The 19,794-nt window shown below is 46.6% G+C and overlaps 1 protein-coding gene across 2 annotated transcripts in view; it reads right to left on the reverse strand.

Annotated features, from left to right (window-relative positions):
• LOC100380669 (myosin, heavy chain 9, non-muscle) overlaps positions 1 to 19,794 on the reverse strand; it is a 32,465-nt gene that overhangs the window by 3,370 nt on the left and 9,301 nt on the right. The window contains exons 2-35 of one of the 2 annotated variants that reach the window (XM_014203577.2): positions 16,041 to 16,375; positions 14,408 to 14,564; positions 13,574 to 13,601; positions 13,325 to 13,418; positions 12,624 to 12,644; positions 10,607 to 10,699; positions 10,416 to 10,479; positions 9,892 to 9,990; positions 9,669 to 9,812; positions 9,490 to 9,585; positions 8,994 to 9,265; positions 8,558 to 8,731; positions 8,114 to 8,287; positions 7,879 to 7,993; positions 6,557 to 6,744; positions 6,263 to 6,384; positions 6,015 to 6,084; positions 5,745 to 5,905; positions 5,520 to 5,628; positions 5,271 to 5,402; positions 4,926 to 5,132; positions 4,699 to 4,836; positions 4,489 to 4,612; positions 4,245 to 4,416; positions 3,903 to 4,115; positions 3,531 to 3,675; positions 3,213 to 3,419; positions 3,001 to 3,105; positions 2,735 to 2,887; positions 2,348 to 2,596; positions 1,240 to 1,452; positions 895 to 1,107; positions 638 to 799; positions 372 to 500 (exon numbers count right to left, since the gene is read on the reverse strand). In XM_014203577.2, coding sequence (XP_014059052.1) covers positions 372 to 500; positions 638 to 799; positions 895 to 1,107; positions 1,240 to 1,452; positions 2,348 to 2,596; positions 2,735 to 2,887; positions 3,001 to 3,105; positions 3,213 to 3,419; positions 3,531 to 3,675; positions 3,903 to 4,115; positions 4,245 to 4,416; positions 4,489 to 4,612; positions 4,699 to 4,836; positions 4,926 to 5,132; positions 5,271 to 5,402; positions 5,520 to 5,628; positions 5,745 to 5,905; positions 6,015 to 6,084; positions 6,263 to 6,384; positions 6,557 to 6,744; positions 7,879 to 7,993; positions 8,114 to 8,287; positions 8,558 to 8,731; positions 8,994 to 9,265; positions 9,490 to 9,585; positions 9,669 to 9,812; positions 9,892 to 9,990; positions 10,416 to 10,479; positions 10,607 to 10,699; positions 12,624 to 12,644; positions 13,325 to 13,418; positions 13,574 to 13,601; positions 14,408 to 14,564; positions 16,041 to 16,370 — 5,073 coding nt within the window. In that variant the 5' untranslated portion in view covers positions 16,371 to 16,375. The remainder of the gene's footprint in view (positions 1 to 371; positions 501 to 637; positions 800 to 894; positions 1,108 to 1,239; positions 1,453 to 2,347; positions 2,597 to 2,734; positions 2,888 to 3,000; positions 3,106 to 3,212; positions 3,420 to 3,530; positions 3,676 to 3,902; positions 4,116 to 4,244; positions 4,417 to 4,488; positions 4,613 to 4,698; positions 4,837 to 4,925; positions 5,133 to 5,270; positions 5,403 to 5,519; positions 5,629 to 5,744; positions 5,906 to 6,014; positions 6,085 to 6,262; positions 6,385 to 6,556; positions 6,745 to 7,878; positions 7,994 to 8,113; positions 8,288 to 8,557; positions 8,732 to 8,993; positions 9,266 to 9,489; positions 9,586 to 9,668; positions 9,813 to 9,891; positions 9,991 to 10,415; positions 10,480 to 10,606; positions 10,700 to 12,623; positions 12,645 to 13,324; positions 13,419 to 13,573; positions 13,602 to 14,407; positions 14,565 to 16,040; positions 16,376 to 19,794) is intronic. The other variant, XM_014203578.2, reaches the window with a different exon arrangement.

The raw sequence follows: 19,794 nt of genomic DNA on the forward strand, positions 1-19,794 counted from the left end.
GGTGTCTGTATGTAGCCTCGCTACTTTCATAGCATGTCTTTTTACTGTTTTATTTCTTTACCTACCCATTGTTCACCTAATACCTTTTTTTGCACTATTGGTTAGAGCCTGTAAGTAAGCATTTCACTGTAAGGTCTACACCTGTTGTATTCAGCGCACGTGACAAATAAACTTTGATTTGACAATCATGATTTCAGTGGAGGATTTGTGCAAAAGTTTGAGTTATGTGCAAATAAAGTTTCTCACAGTAGGATTTATAAAGAGTTACAAGTAAGTTTTGTATTGTTTGGGAGGGCGAGGTGTCAGGTGAGAATAAAACGAGAGACTAGTGTGAGATGGTCAGGTGAGGGGCAGCAGCAGCGCAGACTGACCTCTGTCATCTGGATCATGTCGGCCTCCATGCTCTTGAGCTTCTTCTCGTTCTCCTTGGCCTGGGCCATGATCTCGTCTCTGGACATACGAGTGTCCTCCAGCTCCCTTAGCAGCTCCTTCATCTGGGCCTGGTGGAGAGGGAGAGGTTCAAAGCATATTTCTAGCAAACTATCCACCATCTGCATGCATCTTGATTGGAATAGAACGTGGTCATGGTATAAAAACATACTAGTCAGAAGCTGGTGATAATGTAATTGGTTGTTACCTGGAGCTTCTTAAGCTGTTTGAGGGCCTCATCACGGTTCTTGTTGGCCATGTCGATGGCTGCCTCCAGCTCCTTCAGGTCCAGCTCCAGCTTCTTACGGGCTGCCACGGCAACAGAGCGCTGCTTCCTCTCATCCTCCAACTCCAACTCCATCTCCCGCACCTGAGGACCAGAGAGATTCAAGCTTTCAATCACTGGACTAATAACACAGTAAGGAACCACTATCTACAAAGTCAAACCTGTAGCTACTAGTGTACCTGTTTGACCAGCTGTCTCTTCTTCTCCTCGCCCATCTCATCTCGTCCTGCCAGGTCTCTCTCATATTGGGCCTTCATGGCCTGCATGTTGACCTCCAGACGCAGCTTGGCGTCCTCCGTGGCCTGCAGCTCGTCCTCCAGCTCCTCCAGCTGAGTTCTCATCTCCTCCAGCTGCTGCTCCATGCCACGCTTGGACTTCTCCAGCTCGTGTACCTGAAGGAGAATAGTAGAGATTGTGATGAGAAATAGGACTTTGGGATCAGTATTTAAACAGAGGATTTGAATTGATTTCTACCTAGAACAATTCAACCCCCCCCCCAAAAAAGTGACACTAGGCTGTCTTACACTCTTGCCGACGTCGTCCTTGGAGGAGACCAGGTCCTCCATCTCAGCGCGGAGCAGCTTGTTGGCACGGTCCGTCTCGTCCTTCATGTCAATGAGGGATTCCAGCTGGCGGGTCAGAGCCAGGGCCCGGGTCTCCTTTTCCCTGGCCTCAGCCTCAGCCTTGTCCCTCTCCTCAGCATAGCGGCATGAGATGGTCTTCTCCTCAGCCAACATCTAGAAGTAAAATGGAGGAATGTCATACTATACTTCAAGACATTTATCCCTAATAGTTATGGATCTTCAGAATCAACCCTTCCAAGTAATTTACCCCCCCAGTTTGAGTGAATTAATTGTGGACAGTAACCAGGTTTACTAGAACCTTGATGCAAGTAAAGTACATGTCTAGTAAAAAAATAAAATAAACAGGCCTGATGGAAATCTGTCAACTCAAAATATACTAGACAAGATGTGACCCTTTTGTGTCTAAAATGAATTACGCGAGAAATGGTGAAACGCCTTTATACACAAATATTGATATAGTAACCATCATATCGAAGTGAACTTGGAGTAACGCGATGACATGTGGTCCTCCCACTACGACCAAGGAAAGCATACAGTTTACTAGGGTGGTTAAAGAGCACAGTAATGAGCTTGTTGCTACTTTCCAATAAATATTGAGGGTCTTACTCTTATTCTGGTGACATGGTCGATGCTTGGCTGCCATTTAACAAATAAAAATCTTAATTCTGTCCATAATAACCTTTTGTAGGTAGCTTACCAGCACTGTATCTGCAAGCTGTTGGCTAAAGCGCATGTATCAAGGCCAGAGCGGGCACATTCGTTATAGAACGCCCCCCAAAAAATGAGGACAAAACCATTAGTTGAAAATCCCATGGAAACCCATTTAACGTAACTTTATTTTTTCCCCCTCGGTACATGGGAATTTACCCACAAAAGTTATTTTTATGTGCACTACGTCATCACGTGCAGCCTTTTATTCACAACAACTCAATTTGATGGAAACATCTCTGCTGGTAAAATGCATATATTGTTTTTATGCAGATTTTTGAATATTTGCATGAAAATCTGTCACCAATTGGATGGAAACCTAGCTAGTGTTACTACTAACCTGGTCGAACTTCTTCTGCTTCTTCTCCAGGTTGGTTACGATCTGTCTGAGGTGGTCTTGGTCCACCACCATGTCGTCCAGCTCCTGCTGCAGACGAGTCTTGGTCTTGTCCAGTTTCTCAAATGCACTGCACTTCTCCTCCATCCGCTGGCTGAGCCCCTCCAGGTCCCTCTGCAGCCTCTTCTTCCCCTCCTCCGCGTTCTCCAGACAGCCCGCCTCCTGCTCAGACTTCTTCTTAATCTCTGCCAGCTATAGGGGGACACCGCCAGTCACTCAAACATTCTGTGGTGCAGTTCATGGTTCTAATGATGTGTTGAACAAAAACATTCTAAGAGCACATTTACATCAATCCAATTTTAAGGTGTATGTTGCTGTAAGTGTGTGTACCTGAGCCTGCACGGTGAGCAGCTGCTTCTCCACGTTCCTCTTGCCCTCCTCCTCCTCCTCCAGCTGTTCTCTCAGAGTGTTCTGTTCATCCTCCAGCTGACGCAGACGAGTACCCATGGACAGCTTCTGACGAGTCTCCTCCTGGAGCAGCTCCTGTAGGTAGAAGAGAAAGACCGGCACAGTTATAGCAGCTTTTACAGATAACCATGACAAAACTAGTACAATATTGAATACTTGGATCTGTTGTAGTCTATGGAGTACTGTACCTGCACATCCTGCATCTGAGACTCCACAGCAGAGCAGTCCTTGGACGCTTTGATGGACTTACCCTCCACCTCACTGAGCAAGCCATTGACAGTCTCCAACTCAGCCTGGGGAGGAACACAAGAACCAAAATATTCATCAACATGGGCCTTACAGCTAGTGTACAGGCCACATTCTCCAACTCGTAACGGAAAGGAGATTAATGGTACTGTACCTGCATCTTGGCCACTTTCTCTGCCAGCTCAATCCTCTGGCGCTCGCTCTCTCCATGTTTGACCTGTAGCTCTTGGACCTGGCTCTCAGCCTTCTTCCTGCGGTGCTCAGAGTCTCCCTTCCCCTGCATCAGGGTCTGCAGCTCAATGGCCAGCTCGTTACGCTCACTCTCCAGGGCCTGCTTAGTCTTGTCCACCGACACCTTGTTCTGTTAGGGGAGGGGGGACAGAACACCAGTGGTCAGCACATGTACAGATACTGTAATACACAGGAATTCTTGAGGACGGGTGTGTAATATATCTATCCATCTCTCACTCACTCTCTTGGCCTGCTCCAGTTGCTCGTTGAGCTGGTCGAAGGCCTGGCTATGTTTCAGTCGCATCTCCACCACCTGCTGCTCGTGGACCTTGGCTTCATCCTCTAGAACCTTCTTCAGCTGGTTCACCTCAGTCTCACGCTTTGTCCTGACAGACAGAAGTAAAGAAACGAAGGAAAGAGGGAATTGGAAATTGTCAGATTGTGCGCTAAGCTAAATACTGGGAAACAAGGAAAATAACAGAGTCTATGAGAATTGTCATCAACTCATGAAATAATGTTTCTGGAAGGTCAACATGAAGGAATCTAAATAGCATCCACTATGTGTCATCTTATTTCACAATAAAGCAGTTTCATTGAAACCGGGTGTCAGTACCTGAGCTCTTGCTGGGCAGCGGTGGAGTCCAGTGTGTCCTCCAGCTCAGTCTTGAGGGCCTCCAGCTCCTCTCCCAGGTCCCTGCGGTTCTTCTCAGCCTTGGTGCGCGCGGCCCTCTCTAGCTCCAGGTCCTCCTGCAGCTCAGACAGCTGGGCTTCCATCTCCCGGATCTTCTTTTGGGCCAAGTTCTTCTGGGCTGCCTCCTCCTCAATCCTGAGGGGAGGAGAGGGAAAATGGAGGGTGTTATAACATTCATTATGCCATGAAAATCCAATGTACAGAGTCATCACACTAAAGCCACTATGTATGCATGTGATTGCAGAGATCTTGTAGAGATCCCACCTGGCCAGGGCTGCCTGTAGCTCCTCCTCCTTCTTAGCCAGCTGGGCGCGGAGCTCAGCGATCTGGGCCTGCAGCTCCGCTATCTGGTCAAGGAGATCAGTAGAGTCTCCCTCCAGCTTACGCCTGTTCTTCTCCAGCTCCTGACGGCCCTTCTCCTCCCTGCGCAGGCGGTCTAATAGAGAAGGAGAGTGTTAAGGAGGAAATAAGAGCAACTTGGTCAACATGGTGTGTGTGCTCCACCTACCCTCTAGGTCAGTGATCATGGCCTCGTGTTTGTTCTTGAGTTTCTGAAGGCTCTTGGACTTCTCCTCCTCCTCAGTCAGGTTAGAGGTGAACTCAGAGATGCGCTCCTCCATTAGCTTTTTCTCCTGTGGGACACCCACCACACAACCAGGAGTTCACATCACAATTCTATCCATCCATACACCCGTCTGCCCATTGGTTGTATACGGACCTTCATGAGCTTGTTGTTCTGGTCTTCAAGAACCATGACGTCCTCCTCGATCTTCTTCAGCTTGGAGTCTGTGGTCACCTTCTCCAGCTGCAGCCTCTGCCTGGCAGCCTCCTCCTCATCCAACTGCTGCTCCAGGTCCTATACACACACGAGGGGAAAGAGTTAGTACAGTGTGTACCTGCCATGCTGCACACAAAGTGTGTGTTGGTGTGTGTGTGCGTCCTCACCGTGATGTTCTGCTGCATCTTCTTCTTCTCTGTCTGCAGATGTGTGGCTCTCTCCTCCTCCTCCTCCACTCTGGCCTCCAGGTCATGAAGGATCTCCTCCAGCTCCTGCTTCTTAGCGGCCAGACGGGCTCTCATCTCCTCAGCCTCGGCACACAGCTCCGTCTCAGCCTGCAGCTGCTCCTGCAGGGCCTGCTTCTCGGCACTCAACTGGGGGAGACAGACACAATATGGTGTTATGGGTTCATGAATGCATTTTCAAGTTAGCTTGAGCAATTATTGTTTCATTATAAAATGATGAACATGTCACTTCAGGGCTGTTTCAGTGATAGAGGGCCTCAATCTTACCTGGTGCTGTTTGACCTCCATCTCCTGCAGCTGTATCTCAGCATACTCCTGCCTCTCCTTCACCTTGCTCAGCTCATCGTCTTTGGCCTGCATCTCCTCCTCCTGCCTGCTCACCTGCAGCAGGGGCTTGACCTGGGGGACAGGGACAGTTCAGAGGAGAAAGGCAGTTGCACGCCAGTATTCCCCGGGGGTTTGGCTGAGTCGAATAGCATTGTATAGGAACAACATTAGCATAAGTATAATGTGTACCTTGGTGAAGAGTCTCCACCACTGCCAGTTTCTGAGTTTGAGGTAGGCTGAACAGTTCCTCTGGATCACCTTCATGGCGGTCAGCTGCTGCTGTCTCCTGGCAAAGGCCCTGCAGAGCAAGCGGAGAGAGAGCGAGAAACACTTTGGTATCTTCTAAATACAGTTATAAGACATGAATCAGAACGTTTCCACTGCAGCCATATGATAGTCAGGGGGTCTCCTTACTTGCGGGCCACGTAGCCTCTGCACCAGGCCTGGAAGCTGATGATGACGTCAGTGATCTTCATGTCCCTCTCCTCCTCCAGGTGAGCCAGCACTCCAGCCCTGAAGAACACCTTACTCTGACCAATCCTGAACAGGTTGGGATCCAGCTCCAGGCTTTTGATCTGCCAGAAGGAGGGTGAGGTATACAATCAGCTAAACTGACAATATTCATCTCTTCATTCTCAATGAGTGACAAGGTTCTAGAACAAGATAATAATGCTTTTCTCTTACCATGAGCACACAGGCCTGTTTGCCATCCATGAAGCCCTTGGGGATGGAGTTGGGAGTGAGGATCTCATACCTTATAGAGAGAGAAGATATATATAGATATAGATATATACAGATATACACACACACACATGGGATCATCAGTTGGACTCAACTCACTAAAAGCAACATACACAGCATGATGCAACAATAAGAGGTTAAGTTGGGGAACATAGACATTTGTATACAGCCAATGGGAGTGAGTACAGTACCTCTGTCTGAACTCCTGGAAGACGATACGGTTGGGGAAGCCCTGTCTGCAGATACGGATCCCCTCCAGAACACCATTACACCTCAGCTGGTCCAGAACCAGGTGGGGGTCGAGCTTACCAGCCTGTAGGGGAGGGAAGAAAGGGAACATGTTTAGATGTGTAAATAAAACAAAGCTGCCAAGATAACACCACTAGCATACGCTGTGGGTGCCTCTGTTGCGTACTGTGTTCAACGGCATCTTGAGAGAAACTATTGTTAGGATGTTTTCACTGGCGGAGCTGATGTACTGGTACCTTCTTCTCGTGGTTGGGGATGATGCAGCGGACGAAGTTGGGGTTGGTGTTCCTCAGAGTGGCCATGAGCTTGGACAGCTGCTCCTTGTAAAGCTGGCCCACCGTGCGGAACATGCCCTTACGGGTCTTAAAGGCACCGGGCATCTCAGACATCCCTGCAACCTTATCCAGGCCCACAATACGATCCACTGAGAGGGGGGAGACGGAGAGAAGAAAGAGGAGAGGAGCAAGGGTGACGTGAGATAAGAGGCTTTCACATGAGGATATCTAACCAGGCAAACTGCACACAGTGAAAACAAACCACAACATAAAACACATGAAGCAGAGTATAATGGCGATGGGGGATCCCATCTCTCCATGGGGGACAGCGAGAGAGATGACTGACGGGTTCAAAACCAGTGACACCACAACACTGGGTCAATGCAGAGAGGACAAATACAGTAGGAAGGGGGATTTGGGGAATGAGAGGGGTCACAAAATGCCAGTGAAGCGTGGGGGGAAAATCACACTAAAATGAGACGCAACTCGATGCAGTGAGGTGTGTGTGTGTGTGTGTAACTACTTACACTATGCGACCATCTTAATATGTCAAATGTGTGGTGCGAACCGATATACTATGTGGAAATCAACGTTTGTGACAAACTGTGCATTTGTGGGCATGTTTTTATTGGTGACGACGGAACCAAACCCATGCAGTATATACCCATTGCTGCAGTACCCATGAGTAACACCAGGGGTCCCAAACCACACTATTACACAGAGGGAGAGAGGGAGAGTCCAATGAAAGAGCAACAAGTGGTAGATCTCACTGCACACAGAGCTGGCGGGGCGGTCAAAACAACCCCTTGTAAAAATAGATCTGATAAATCAACATTGAGCCACAGAGAAAACAGGGTATGAGCACAGGATAAAAACATAGGCAGTTGATGCTGAGATGAGGGAAAGGTTCATATTCGTGTGAACAGAAGGATGAGCAGAATTGGAGTAAATAAAGGAGACTGAAATTATGAAAAAAATAAAGTAAGCTGAATCTGAGTGGAGAAAAGGCTGATAAAAATAGGCTCTGAGACCCAGTAAGATGGAGAATAACAGACGAAAACGGGCCACAGAGGAGCAGATGGATAGAAACCAAAACAGAGTGAACAGGTAAGAACAGAGGTCCAGACACCAGACATTGGTTACAAGACGAGAGCGAAAAGTGGATATGAGACAGGAAGAGACCCTTCACTGAAAACATAGCAGCAATTCCCAGCATGAAGGTTAATCCACTTAAGTCTGTTCTTCTTACTGGTTGCCAAATCCATATCATTGGCTGCACTTACCGTCCTTCCACAGTTCAGACACAAACTTGTCAGTGGACTGGTTGAGCAGCGTGGCCACGTTGTCGTTCAGAGGGTCCATGTTCTTCATCAGCCACTCGTCAGCCTTGTAGTCCACCTGAGGAGACGGCACGCCATATAGACAATAGTATTACACAAGGTTTGCCTGGGACATGATGTCCAAGGGCACACCGTTTAAGCAGAGTCTAAACTTCATCTTCATTACTGGTCCGTTTACCTTCCCGGCATAGTGAATGATGCAGAAGTCAGCCTCATCTTTCAGTTTCTTGGGCTTGTGGAACTTGGAGTGGGTGCCCTGCTCCTGCAGGACCTTCTCCACAAAGCTCTTGTCAGTGGCTTTGGGGAACCAGCACTCCTCATCCAAAAGGGCAAGGATACCAGGGGGGCTAGCCTGAGGGAGAGCAGAGAACAAGGCTTACAGAGAGACCAGGGAGCCTGGAGGTACAGCATAGCATGGGACTGAACTGAAAGAGATGGAGGGAGGGGGAAGCGATAAAGGGAGGCGGCAGGTGGAGAGAGATATGGGAGAGGATTGGGAGAAAGGGATGAGACTGTAGGAAGTCAGAGGTTAACAGGGAGTTACATACAGGGAAGGGTGGAGTGAGAAAGGGAGTATACAGTACATGATTAAAGGTAGAGAGATACAAAGGGTCAGACTCACAGGCTTCTCAATGAGGTCGATGCAGGGCTGCAGGTCCAGGCCGAAGTCGATGAAGCTCCATTCGATGCCCTCCCTCTGGTACTCCTCCTGCTCCAGGATGAACATGGTGTGGTTGAACAGCTGCTGCAGCTTCTCGTTGGTGTAGTTGATGCACAGCTGCTCAAATGAGTTCAGCTAGAGGAGAAAGAAATGGTCAGAAAGTGCATTCACCATCATGAACAAAAACTATGAGGCTCAAGTGTCTATTTGTCCCCTTTTCCTAATCTGCAGTGATGTGAAAGAACTAGACAGGTGAAGACAGATTCCCTGTAGGCATCCACCACAATTCTGTCTTTCTAGATAAGTGGAGATGGCGAGAGAAGAGGAAACCAATATACTCTCTGGGTCTTACTCAAGACAATGTAATCGCTTTGGTCTTTCCCCCACTCCAGTTTACCTCAAAGATCTCAAAGCCAGCGATGTCCAGGATGCCGATGAAGGAGGCTCCCTGTCTCTTGGTCTTGTCCAGGGCCTTGTTGATCCTCATCACCAGCCAGCGGAACATCCTCTCGTAGGTGGCCTTGGCCAGGGCCTCCACCGCAAACTCAGCCTGTTCCTGAGTCTGGGCCTTCTGCACGTAGTCCCTGCCCACCTTGATACGAGGGGACAGGATGGCACGGGTGAAGTCTGTCACGCTCATGCCCATCAAGTGGCACACCTTCTGAGCAGCTGTGACAGGGAGGGACAGGGGACAGAGAGATGATAGGGTTGAGAGGGAGGGATCCCCCCAGGGAATAACAGTTTGATGCCTACAGCAGTGCATGGAACTAGACTTTGAAACCAAAAATAATTCTGGTGGACTGAAAAGTGTATAATCTGCTGGTCAGTAGAGTGTAATTGACAGATACTAGGATCTCCTTTTAGGATCAAACCAGCAGAAAGGTTTGCTGTACCCGTGTCGTCAGGCATGGAGGCCTGGTCTGAATGGCGCTCCTTCTTAAAGCTCATGTTGCCCAGCTGGAGCACAGAAGACACCACCTTCAGCAGACCTGCATGAGGAGACCAGAGGTTAGAGTCACGCCCCGCCAAAATAAACCAGTGAGAGGGTAGTGTGTCCCGTCCTGCCACTCACCAATCTGCTCGTCCTCTGGAATGCCCATGATCCTGAAGGCCTCCAGGGTCTCAGTGAACAGGTCCTTATCCTGCTGGCCAGGGATGGTCACGTTTCCATTGACCAGGAAGCGGTAGTTGTTGTAGCCCTCCAGACACAGCTCGGCTGAGGGGAGCACAGAGTTATTACATCTGATACGCACAGTTAGCTGTACTTGATAAAGGTGATAACGAAGGAGGCTTACAGCGCAGTTTGTCTCCAGCACCAGTGAGCATGTAATAGAAGACATGGAAGGTCCTCTCGTCTTTGGCCTGGCGGATGGCACGGGACTTCTCCAGCAGGTCTGGTGGTCAGACCGTCAAGGAGCCACTCATTCAGACTGGATTGTGAGCTTCTGCTGGCCGGGGCAAGTGTGTGTGAATTACTTGTCTAGTTTACTGTAAAGACTAACAGAGAAGTGTCTGGAGTTAAACTACACTTCAATCTATAGCCGAGAGAATTTTAATTAACAAATTCTTATTTACAACGACGGCCTACACCGGCCAAACCCTGGCCTGGATGACGTTGGGCCAATTGTGCGCCGCCCTATGGGACTTCCAATCACGGCCGGTTATGAAACCGCCTGGATTTGAACTAGGGTGTCTGTAGTGACGCCTCTAGGACTGAGATGCAGTGCCTTAGACCGCTGCACCACTCAGGACCCCAAACTACTGTATATTTCAAATGAGGGAGTGAATTTCATTGTGGTTAACATAGTATGAAGGATACAGGTTTCAATGTTGGCCCCCACGATGTATCCGTTGACGTCGAAGTTAATCCTGATGAATTTTCCCTGGGAGAGAGAGAGAGAACATAGTGAATTACTAAGGAAGCAGGAAACACTTGTCCAACAGAAGAAAAAAAAAAATACATTGAAGTCAAACCACAAGCATCACTAAGAGATTTTAAAAAGGTCTTACGAATCGGGAGGAGTTGTCGTTCTTGACAGTCTTGCCGTTTCCAAAGGCCTCCAGGATGGGGTTAGCTTGCAGCAGCTGCTTCTCCAGCTCACCCTAGAGGACAAACAGAACCTCTCCATCAACCAATGACTTTATCCCATTAGATTCTTTAAGCCACCACCTCCTTATGAGGACACATCTAGATTAGTGCAAATTCTATATAGTGACACTAACAGGACATGCCATTTGTCATTTCTCAGCAGTGGGATCAAACTGAATACCTTTGGTGATTCCAATGGATGATTCATAGTCATGCATTGTGAGAACTACAGTCATCTGCTTTTAATTTACTCTAGTTTCACTTCATTGTGAGGATTTCAGTTGTTTGAACATTTGATTTGTGTTTGGATGTTCCCTTTTCACGCCCAAGTCATTCATTTAACCATAAGTCATAAGATAATTCACACAACTGCATTACCTTACTTATGGAGAAAATAAAACTGCATTACCTTACTTATGGAGAAAATAAAACTGCATTACCTTACTTATGGAGAAAATAAAACAAACTGCATGCAGACCATTGAATATCACGACACACGGAAACATACACAAGTACACAATACCCCACACAGCGCAGTGTTAGTGCCCACACCTTGACACCCAATGGACGACCCTGTGGCCCTCATCAGTAACCCTTCACCCAGAGTAACACCCAGACACCATGCAGAGAACTGACTGTCAAGGTTCACTACACTGACATTAAGTATACACAACCCCCTACAGCCAGAAATCTGCACATAGTTCACACTGAGCTCTACTTCAGACTGTTGTACAGGTAAATCCATGCACATGACTCCATCTAAAATGCCACTAGTAATACTACAGTGAATTCCAATTTGAAAAGGGATCTATACATGGACAGGAAAGCCTACTGATAACCTTCAAGAGTCTGCTACAGCTGAGGCTGTGTCAACATGTGAGGAGCTTGGCGCATATTGGGTGGAAATCACTTCAATCCACCCAATAAAAATATAGACTCACACTAATATTCTTACATAGCCTAGCAGTTAAGAGGTTGGCCAGTAACCGAAAGGTTGCTGGTTCGAATCCCCGAGCCGACTAGGTGTAACATCTGTCAGTGTGCCCTTGCGCAAGGAACTAACCCTAATTGCTCCTGTAACTCTTCCTGGATAAGAGTGTCTGCTAAAATGACTCAAATGTAAAATGTAGCTGCTATAGTGGCTTTGTCAATGTTATCAATCCGAGGAGCTCGCTGAACCTTTTTCCTGAATCTTCAAGGACAATGTTAGTTTAAAACCAATCCCTAACATTACACCACTATCAGGCTTTAAATGGTAATAAGGAGCAGGGAATAATGGATATGATCACTGGTATGAAGCATCCCCAGTGAACGAACACACACTTATACAATTAGTCCACTGGCATCACAATGCACACAGCAACTCAGTGAGTTTGTCCAGAGATCTTTAAAATGGTGTGGACAAAGAGTGAGAAATGGAGGGGGAATTGTGAGAGAACGTTGACCAGATCTCTGAACAGACACACTGGAACACACACACACAGCAAGCAGACATGATGTCGTCTCACACACAGGTAAACACATCAAGCACACTTCTGGAACCACCAGGGGGAAAACAAAGGATCAACAGCGTTATGCAAAATTCAGCCAGACTTGTCAAACTGCAGAGCTGTTTACTCATTTAACGTCTAAAAACGTAGTATTTAAAGAAGATCAAATCAACAATACAAAAAGGGATGTGCTCTCAGTTTTGTCTGGCTGAATTCAAATGGCAATTTCCCCTTTAATAAAGAACATTCCTTCCTCTGGACATGTGGCCTACACTTCCAAGTGACCCACTAGCCCACCACAGAGCACGCTCCAGCAGCACGGGGGAGGAGGGAGAGACACCACAAGAGCCAGGGAGAAGGAGGAAGGGTGTGGAGGAGGAGATCCAGAGATGTGATGGGAGAGGAAGGAAGGGGTGGGGGGCGTGGGTGAAGGGAGAGGGTAACTCACATGTGACAGGATCGAGCTGGTCTGTTGATGGGAAAAGAGAAACACACAACCTCAAAGGAATGATAGATACAGATACTGGTCTGCTTTCAGAAAGGACTGGGCCTCTTGAACCCTGTAGTCACAGCTACATCTATCACAGGGCTGGCCAACTACAGCACTGTAGGGTTACATTTCTCTCATGGCTTTAGAGTTGACCGGAGGTCACTTTGATTCAGCTCAGCCGCTGGAGGAGAAATGTCAACAAAAGGAATAATATATTCAGTCCACTGTGGTTTAGATATCACACTATGAACTAGCTAACAAGGGAGTTTAATCTACATCCTGCAGTGCTACGGTCAGTCTTAAAGAACCAAGACTGGCCAACCCTTATTTAGAGGTCCTCTATGGCACCATAGAGCAGTGTGACTGATGTAGAAGCAGCACCTATCCAAGACCTGGAACAATATGGTGATGGCTTGACAATGATGTAATGTTAAGTACCACTGGCACCACTCAAACACACATACAATCACAGTACAAGTGGTTGAGCATTGAGGACTCGGAAAAGTCTGGATCCGAGCTGATAAAGGACCACAGGAAACCAGGGCCACGTCAGAGAGTGGAAGCATGGTGAAGAGAAAGAAAAAAAAGGAATAGGAAGGAGAGTAGAGGGAGAAGATCAGAGGGAATTATGAGAGAGAATAGCAGAGTAGATGACTGACCTGGTCTTTCTTGGTCTTGTGGGAAGAGGCAACGTGGGCCAGATACTGAATGACCTTCTTGGTGTTCTCTGTCTTCCCAGCACCAGACTCTCCTCTGTGGAAGAGAAAAGGAGGAGAGAGGAGGAGGACAGAAGCAAAAATGTGACTTCCTTAATCAGTTGTCAGCAATATCACACAAACACTGATATTTCAAGGTCATGTTGAGAGACCAAGATTTGCTGTTCATAGGGTTTTGTTCTCAAGACTCACGTGCAAAGAATGGACTGGTCTTCACGGTCTGTGAAAAGAGGTGGGGCCAAGATTTAAAAAAAAAAAGGTACATATTACATGCATTAAGTTAGATTGAATAACATGAGGGGACAGTTGAATTTAATAGTGACAATAGCTTCTGCTTTTACTTGCAGCCCATCATGGATGCTTGTGGTGCAAAGGAACTTCAGTTCCATTGTCAGAACAACTGAAGTATGTTGTTGCCAGCTGGCTTTATATAAAATGTGAATTCTACAGTGTGTATTTGCTATCTCAGGAGCACATGCACCACATTTTTGTCTCTGAAACAGGAAGCGCATTGGTCACACAGGAAATCAATATCCGGCTTCCTGTGAATGGAAAGGGTGATGCCTTTTAACCAACAAGCCAATTAACCATCCCCATACTGCACGCTAACTCCCTCCCTCTCTTCTAGAGTTAAATGACTCCCTTTACTTCAATGGGGGCCAACCATGGACTGACAAGAGAGTGAATGGACAGCCTGACAGCACATCAAGATAATGGGTCTGGGAAAGAGTACTGAGAAAGTACTGTATGTAGCCTACATCCCCTTACAGACTGACTAATAGCCTTTCCTTGGTTATGGAAGGCAGGAACCCTCAGAAATCGAGGCTAATGCTTCACTACTTAAATGCAGACTTTCAGAGCCAAGTGTGCCTGGGAGGAGTCTAAACCGATTCATATCTTCTAGACAAATCTTAGTAAACATGGATGTTAAAATACTACCAACAACCGTTTTACTCATTAGTCTCATCTGAATACATATGAGGTTACTTACTATTATGTTGTGGTATAACAAGGACCTTCGCTTACCCTGCATCATGCTCCTGTAGGCCGTGTCAGTGATGGCGTATATATGGGGGGGCATTTCATGCCTCTTCTTGCCCTTGTACATATCCACAATCTCTTCTGAGTAGATGGGCAGATTCTTATAGGGGTTTATGACCACACAGAAGAGCCCGGAGTATGTCTGTGATACAAAGAGAAATGCTTATTAATAATAGCTACTGAACATACATGCTCTCCTCCATCCATGGCCTGAACCAAGAACACTAGGGATTATACAGTCGGACTTAACTGGCCTTCTTACATTGGATTTTGGCTAGTCTAGAGATATCATTTCAATTAAAATGCCACTGTCAATCTTAGTAAGAGATTGCAGTAGAATCACTCTGACCTGCCAATGTAATAGTTTAAACTGACTGCATATTAGATCACTCTGATGGTCTACAGCCGAGAACAAGACTGGACAGATGTGAATGGGGAAATCATAGTGAACATTATCTTCTGAATCTAACCCTCTCCAAGTCTCTCATCAACACCAGCTCCATACTTTATTTCCCAATCTCCCTCCCTGACTTCAGCCAGAGGCTGGGCTTGATCAGTCATGTTTCACAATCACCAAGAGCTTCTACCAAACAGTGACATCATCCGAGGTGATTTCACCCCACCCCCATCCCTTTCATTATACCTCTCTAAAGCCTCCCCTCATCTTGGTATGGGCATCTGGAGCATCTCTCCTCCCCACTTCATTTATGTTCATCCGCCCTCCATATTTCTGTCTCCTTCCCTCTCAGCTACATTCCTGTCCTCCCCTCCCCATTGCTCCGTGCCCTTGCTTCTGGTCTGGTAGTCGTCTCTGCCTCTCCCAAGAGGGGGGTTTTCAGAAGGGTACCCGGTTCAGTGGCGCGCAACACGGCAAGACCCAAACCCCAAGAGGACCAGGGTGTGTTGACTTGACCAGCTCAAAGCCCAGTGTAGCAGGCACCAAAGCACTCCGTCGTGGACAGAGGGATAAATGGCATTATGGGGGGATAAATGGCATTAGGGGGGAACAATAATTGGAGCACGATTTACATTCCATATCCATTTAATTTCCAGCTCCACCTGAAACGCAACTCTGAACAGCTTTACTCTCCGCCCCCCCATTGAGTCCCTCTTCCACCCCCCTCAGGAAAGTATTGTTCCCTGCAGATTCCTGTTTACAGCAGTACTCCAAACACAGGAGAGACTAAGAAAAGGAAGGGAGCCAGAAAGGGAGGACTGAACATACTTGTATGTTTGGTAAACATTACAGCCTTTCGTTTGGGGTGGCAACCGGCACATAATGGGTCATCTGACAATAGGCTTAATGGGGATAATGAGGCTAGGAAGGAGGACCACCTGGTTTGGAACCAGGCCAAGTTGTGACATGAGAAAACAGTGCTTTCGTAACCAGCATTAAGCCTTGGATAACATCTAAAAAAAGTCTAACATTATCAGCTCTTGTATGAGGGGGGCAAGAGTGAGTCAGGAGTGTTCACATGAACACAGAGTAATGATTGACACGTGTATCATACAATGAGGTGAGGTCCTTCAATGTGCTGTAGTATCAGACTTTCTCATTCAGGTTCTACAGGCTGGGAATGTGTCCTTCAGTTCAGTGTGCCTGGTGTATAATACTCACGTAGATGAGGCCAGAGTAATATCTCTCCTTGAGGTTGTGCAGCACCGAGGCCTCGTTCAGGCAGGTGAGCTCAGCCATGTCTTCCACCTTGCTGAACTTGGGCGGGTTCATCTTCTGGATGTCGTCCTTGTTGACTTTCACCTTCTTGCCAGAGTCTGCCAGCTCCACCAGGCACTCTTCACCTCGCTCCTCCTTCACAGATCCCGCCTCGAAGCCCAGCCGCTCCGACGGCACCCACACCAGCTTCTTGGTGGCCCAGTCTGCCTGGGCCAGAGGGTTGTTGACCATGTTGCGGTCCACGTACAGGAACTTGTCTGCGTCTGTCGCCATGGTTGCTGTGGAAAGAGACCCAGAAGTTGGTTAGGGCTAGGAAATCGAGCATTTAGTTGTAGTATCAATTCTATTTAGTTAGACCGCAACCAACAAACAAACAAACCTGATGTAAATGAGCAACAGTCCTGACATATGAGCCAAGTAAACAAAGACTTCCTTTAAACTACAAAGCATTATCCATCCCCAAAACAAGAATGTGCTCATGAAATTTAATTTCACCCTCACGTCAATCTATATCCGCAATACCCATGGGATTGTTCTGAGCTAAAGACAACCACTGCCCAGAAAGCTTGTTGGGTTGTGAGTTGATGTCTGTCAAAGAGGTCTGGTCCCTGGCTGTTTGTCTTGATGTAATGTCCGGGGAATGCCGGGGTCACCAATGTTTCCTCTACAACATGGAGTGCTCAGGTCAGGTCAACATAAAACACTATTCTCAACGAGGCCCCACGTTTCAGGCAACCGCCACGGATGCTAAATCAAATTAAAAAGGGCGCACTCCCTCTCCAGCCAAGAAGGTCTCAAAAAAAAAAATAATCGTAACTTACAGTGCTGTAAAACTCAGTTGAAGTCAGAAGTTTACATACACTTAGATTGGAGTCATTAAAATTTGTTTTTCAACCACTCCAAATTTCTTGTTAACAAACTAGAGTTTTGGCAAGTCGGTTAGGACATCTTCTTTGTGCATGACACAAGTAATTTTTCCAACAATTGTTTACAGAAGATTATTTCACATTGTATCACAATTCCAGTGGGTCAGAAGTTTACATACAATAATTGTGCCTTTAAACAGCTTGGAAAATTCTAGAAAATGATGTCATGGCTTTAGAAGCTTCTGATAGGCTTATTGACATCATTTGAGTCAATTTGAGGTGTACCTGTGGATGTATTTCAAGGCCTATCTTCAAACTCAGTGCCTCTCTGCTTGACATCATGGGAAAATCTAAGGAAATCAGCCTAGACCTCCACAAGTCTGGTTCATCCTTGGGAGAAATGTCTAAACCTCTACCACATTCATCTGTACAAACAATAGTACGCAAGTAACAACACCATGGGACCACGCAGCCGTCATACCGCACAGGAAGGAGACGCGTTCTGTCTCCTAGAGATGAACGTACTTTGGTGCGAAAAGTGCAAATCAATCCCAGAACAACAGCAAAGGACCTTGTGAAGATGCTGGAGGAAACAGGTACAAAAGTAACTATATCCACAGTAAAACGACAACCTATATCGACATAACCTGAAAGGCCGCTCAGCAAGGAAGAAGCCACTGCTCCAAAACCGCCATAAAAATGCCAGAGTACGATTTGCAACTCTGGTCTGATGACACAAAAATAGAACTGTTTGGCCATAATGATCATCGTTATGTTGGGAGGAAAAAGGGGGAGGGCTTGCAAGCCAAAGAACACCATCCCAACCGTGAAGCACGGAGGTGGCAGCATCATGTTGTGGGGGTGCTTTGCTGCAGGAGGGACTGGTGCACTTCAAAATAGATGGCATCATGAAGATGCCAAATTATGTGGATATATTGAAGCAACATCTCAAAACATTAGTCAGGAAGTTAAAGCTTGGGCGCAAATGGGTCTTCCAAATGGACAATGACCTTAAGCATACCTCCAATGTTGTGGCAAAATGGCTTAAGGACAACAAAGTCAAGGTATTGCAGTGGCCATCACAAAGCCCGGATCTCAATCCCATAGAACATTTGTGGGCAGAACTGAGAAAGCGTGTGCGAGCAAGGAGGCCTACAAACCTGACTCAGTTACACCAGCTCTGTCAGGAGGAATGGGCCAAAATTCACCCAACTTATTGTGGGAAGCATGTGGAAGGCTACCTGAAACATTTGACCCAAGTTAAACAATTTAAAGGCAATGCTACCAAATACTAATTGAGTGCATGTAAACTTCTGACCCACTAGGAAAGTGATGAAAGAAATAAAAGCTTAAATAAAATCACTCTCCTATTATTCTGACATTTCACGTTCTTAAAATAAAGTTGGGATCCTAACTGACCTAAGAAAGGACATTTTTACTAGGATTAAATGTCAGGAATTGTCAAAACCTGGGTTTGAATGTATTTGGCTAAGGTGTATGTAAACTTCTGACTTCAACTATATATTCACAGTAATGTGCAACATGTGCTGACCATCATTTAAATGTGGTTTTGGGAAGGAATTCGTTGATTACATACTTGGAGGAAAATCTTAAAAAACAATGTGTTTCGCAACGTTGGGTTTCTAGGGACGAGGAGCACGTCAGAGTGGGAGGTTAATAGACTGTTGTACATCATGAGGCCTGAGGATCCTCCAATATTCAAAAACAAAAAAGTTGAAGATTCAAGGGACTAAAAGTTTAAATATTCCCACCCCCCCAAAAAATTGGGTTAAAGGCCTAAACACAATGTTAAGTCTTGAATCTTGTTTACAAAGCTTGTGTAAAACAACCACAATGCTAGAGGTGAGAGATACCGCTTGCAGGCTCAAACAGGACCGGCTCACAGCTCATGAACAACATCTAAGTCATTGAAGTCAGTCAGTTCCATGGTGTAACCCACATGGAGAGACTAGACAAGTATTACCAGAATCCAGTGGGGTGAGAGAAGGGTGTTTCATAACGTTTAGCTAAACACAGAGGTACGGAGAAAAGGGAAGGCCATTATCTGAACATTCCAACAACGGGAGCGTTGCACTTTCCCACCACCGCCAGGGCCGTTAGCCTAAAACTTTCCTTTACTCCCTAGGGTAGAAATAAAAGATGACATTTTACAACAAATGGCTCTGTTTTGTTTACATATTCAACTTTGCAAAACAGCACACACTCAAAGTTAGAAGTTCGGGATATTTTTCCACTTTACTTTTGAGCTTTGTTTGTTGGCAGAGTTTCTGTTTGGATAATTTGGAAATGCAATTTGTGAAATCTTGGGGGGGGGTTACAGGTGGCAAGTTCTCCCACAGTGCCTGCCATCAGAAAGCTATTCTTACGAAATAGCAACATCATTGAATGTGAGGTTTACCTGCTGTAGAATAGGGAAAAGTTATTTTATAGGCATGTTAACCTACACCGGGGGGCAATGCAGTCTACTGCACACAAAGGCTAGGGCAAGTAGATGTTTGAGAATGTATTGAAAAAAGGCTGTACTGCATTGGATATGGCCACTGCCGACAGAGAGGGTTATGAGAAATACTAAAATAGCACATTAACCCTGATCTAAGTCAGGGAACCAGGAAGGGAACCAGGACTGTAGCACCATTCCTCTCACTTCTCAAAGCTCTACAGCTGACTTCCATCACTACACTCCCCTTTCACAAGTCTGTTTCTCAACCCTTACTTCCCAGTTTCCTGCTTTAGAGTGAGGTACCCCACAAATTAGTCCCCCCAGACTCCTCTCGGTCAGCTTCAGTCTCCCTCTCCCCACCCCCCTCTGT

This window comes from Salmo salar, chromosome ssa06 (genome assembly GCF_905237065.1).
Source record: "Salmo salar chromosome ssa06, Ssal_v3.1, whole genome shotgun sequence".
NCBI lineage: Eukaryota > Metazoa > Chordata > Actinopteri > Salmoniformes > Salmonidae > Salmo > Salmo salar.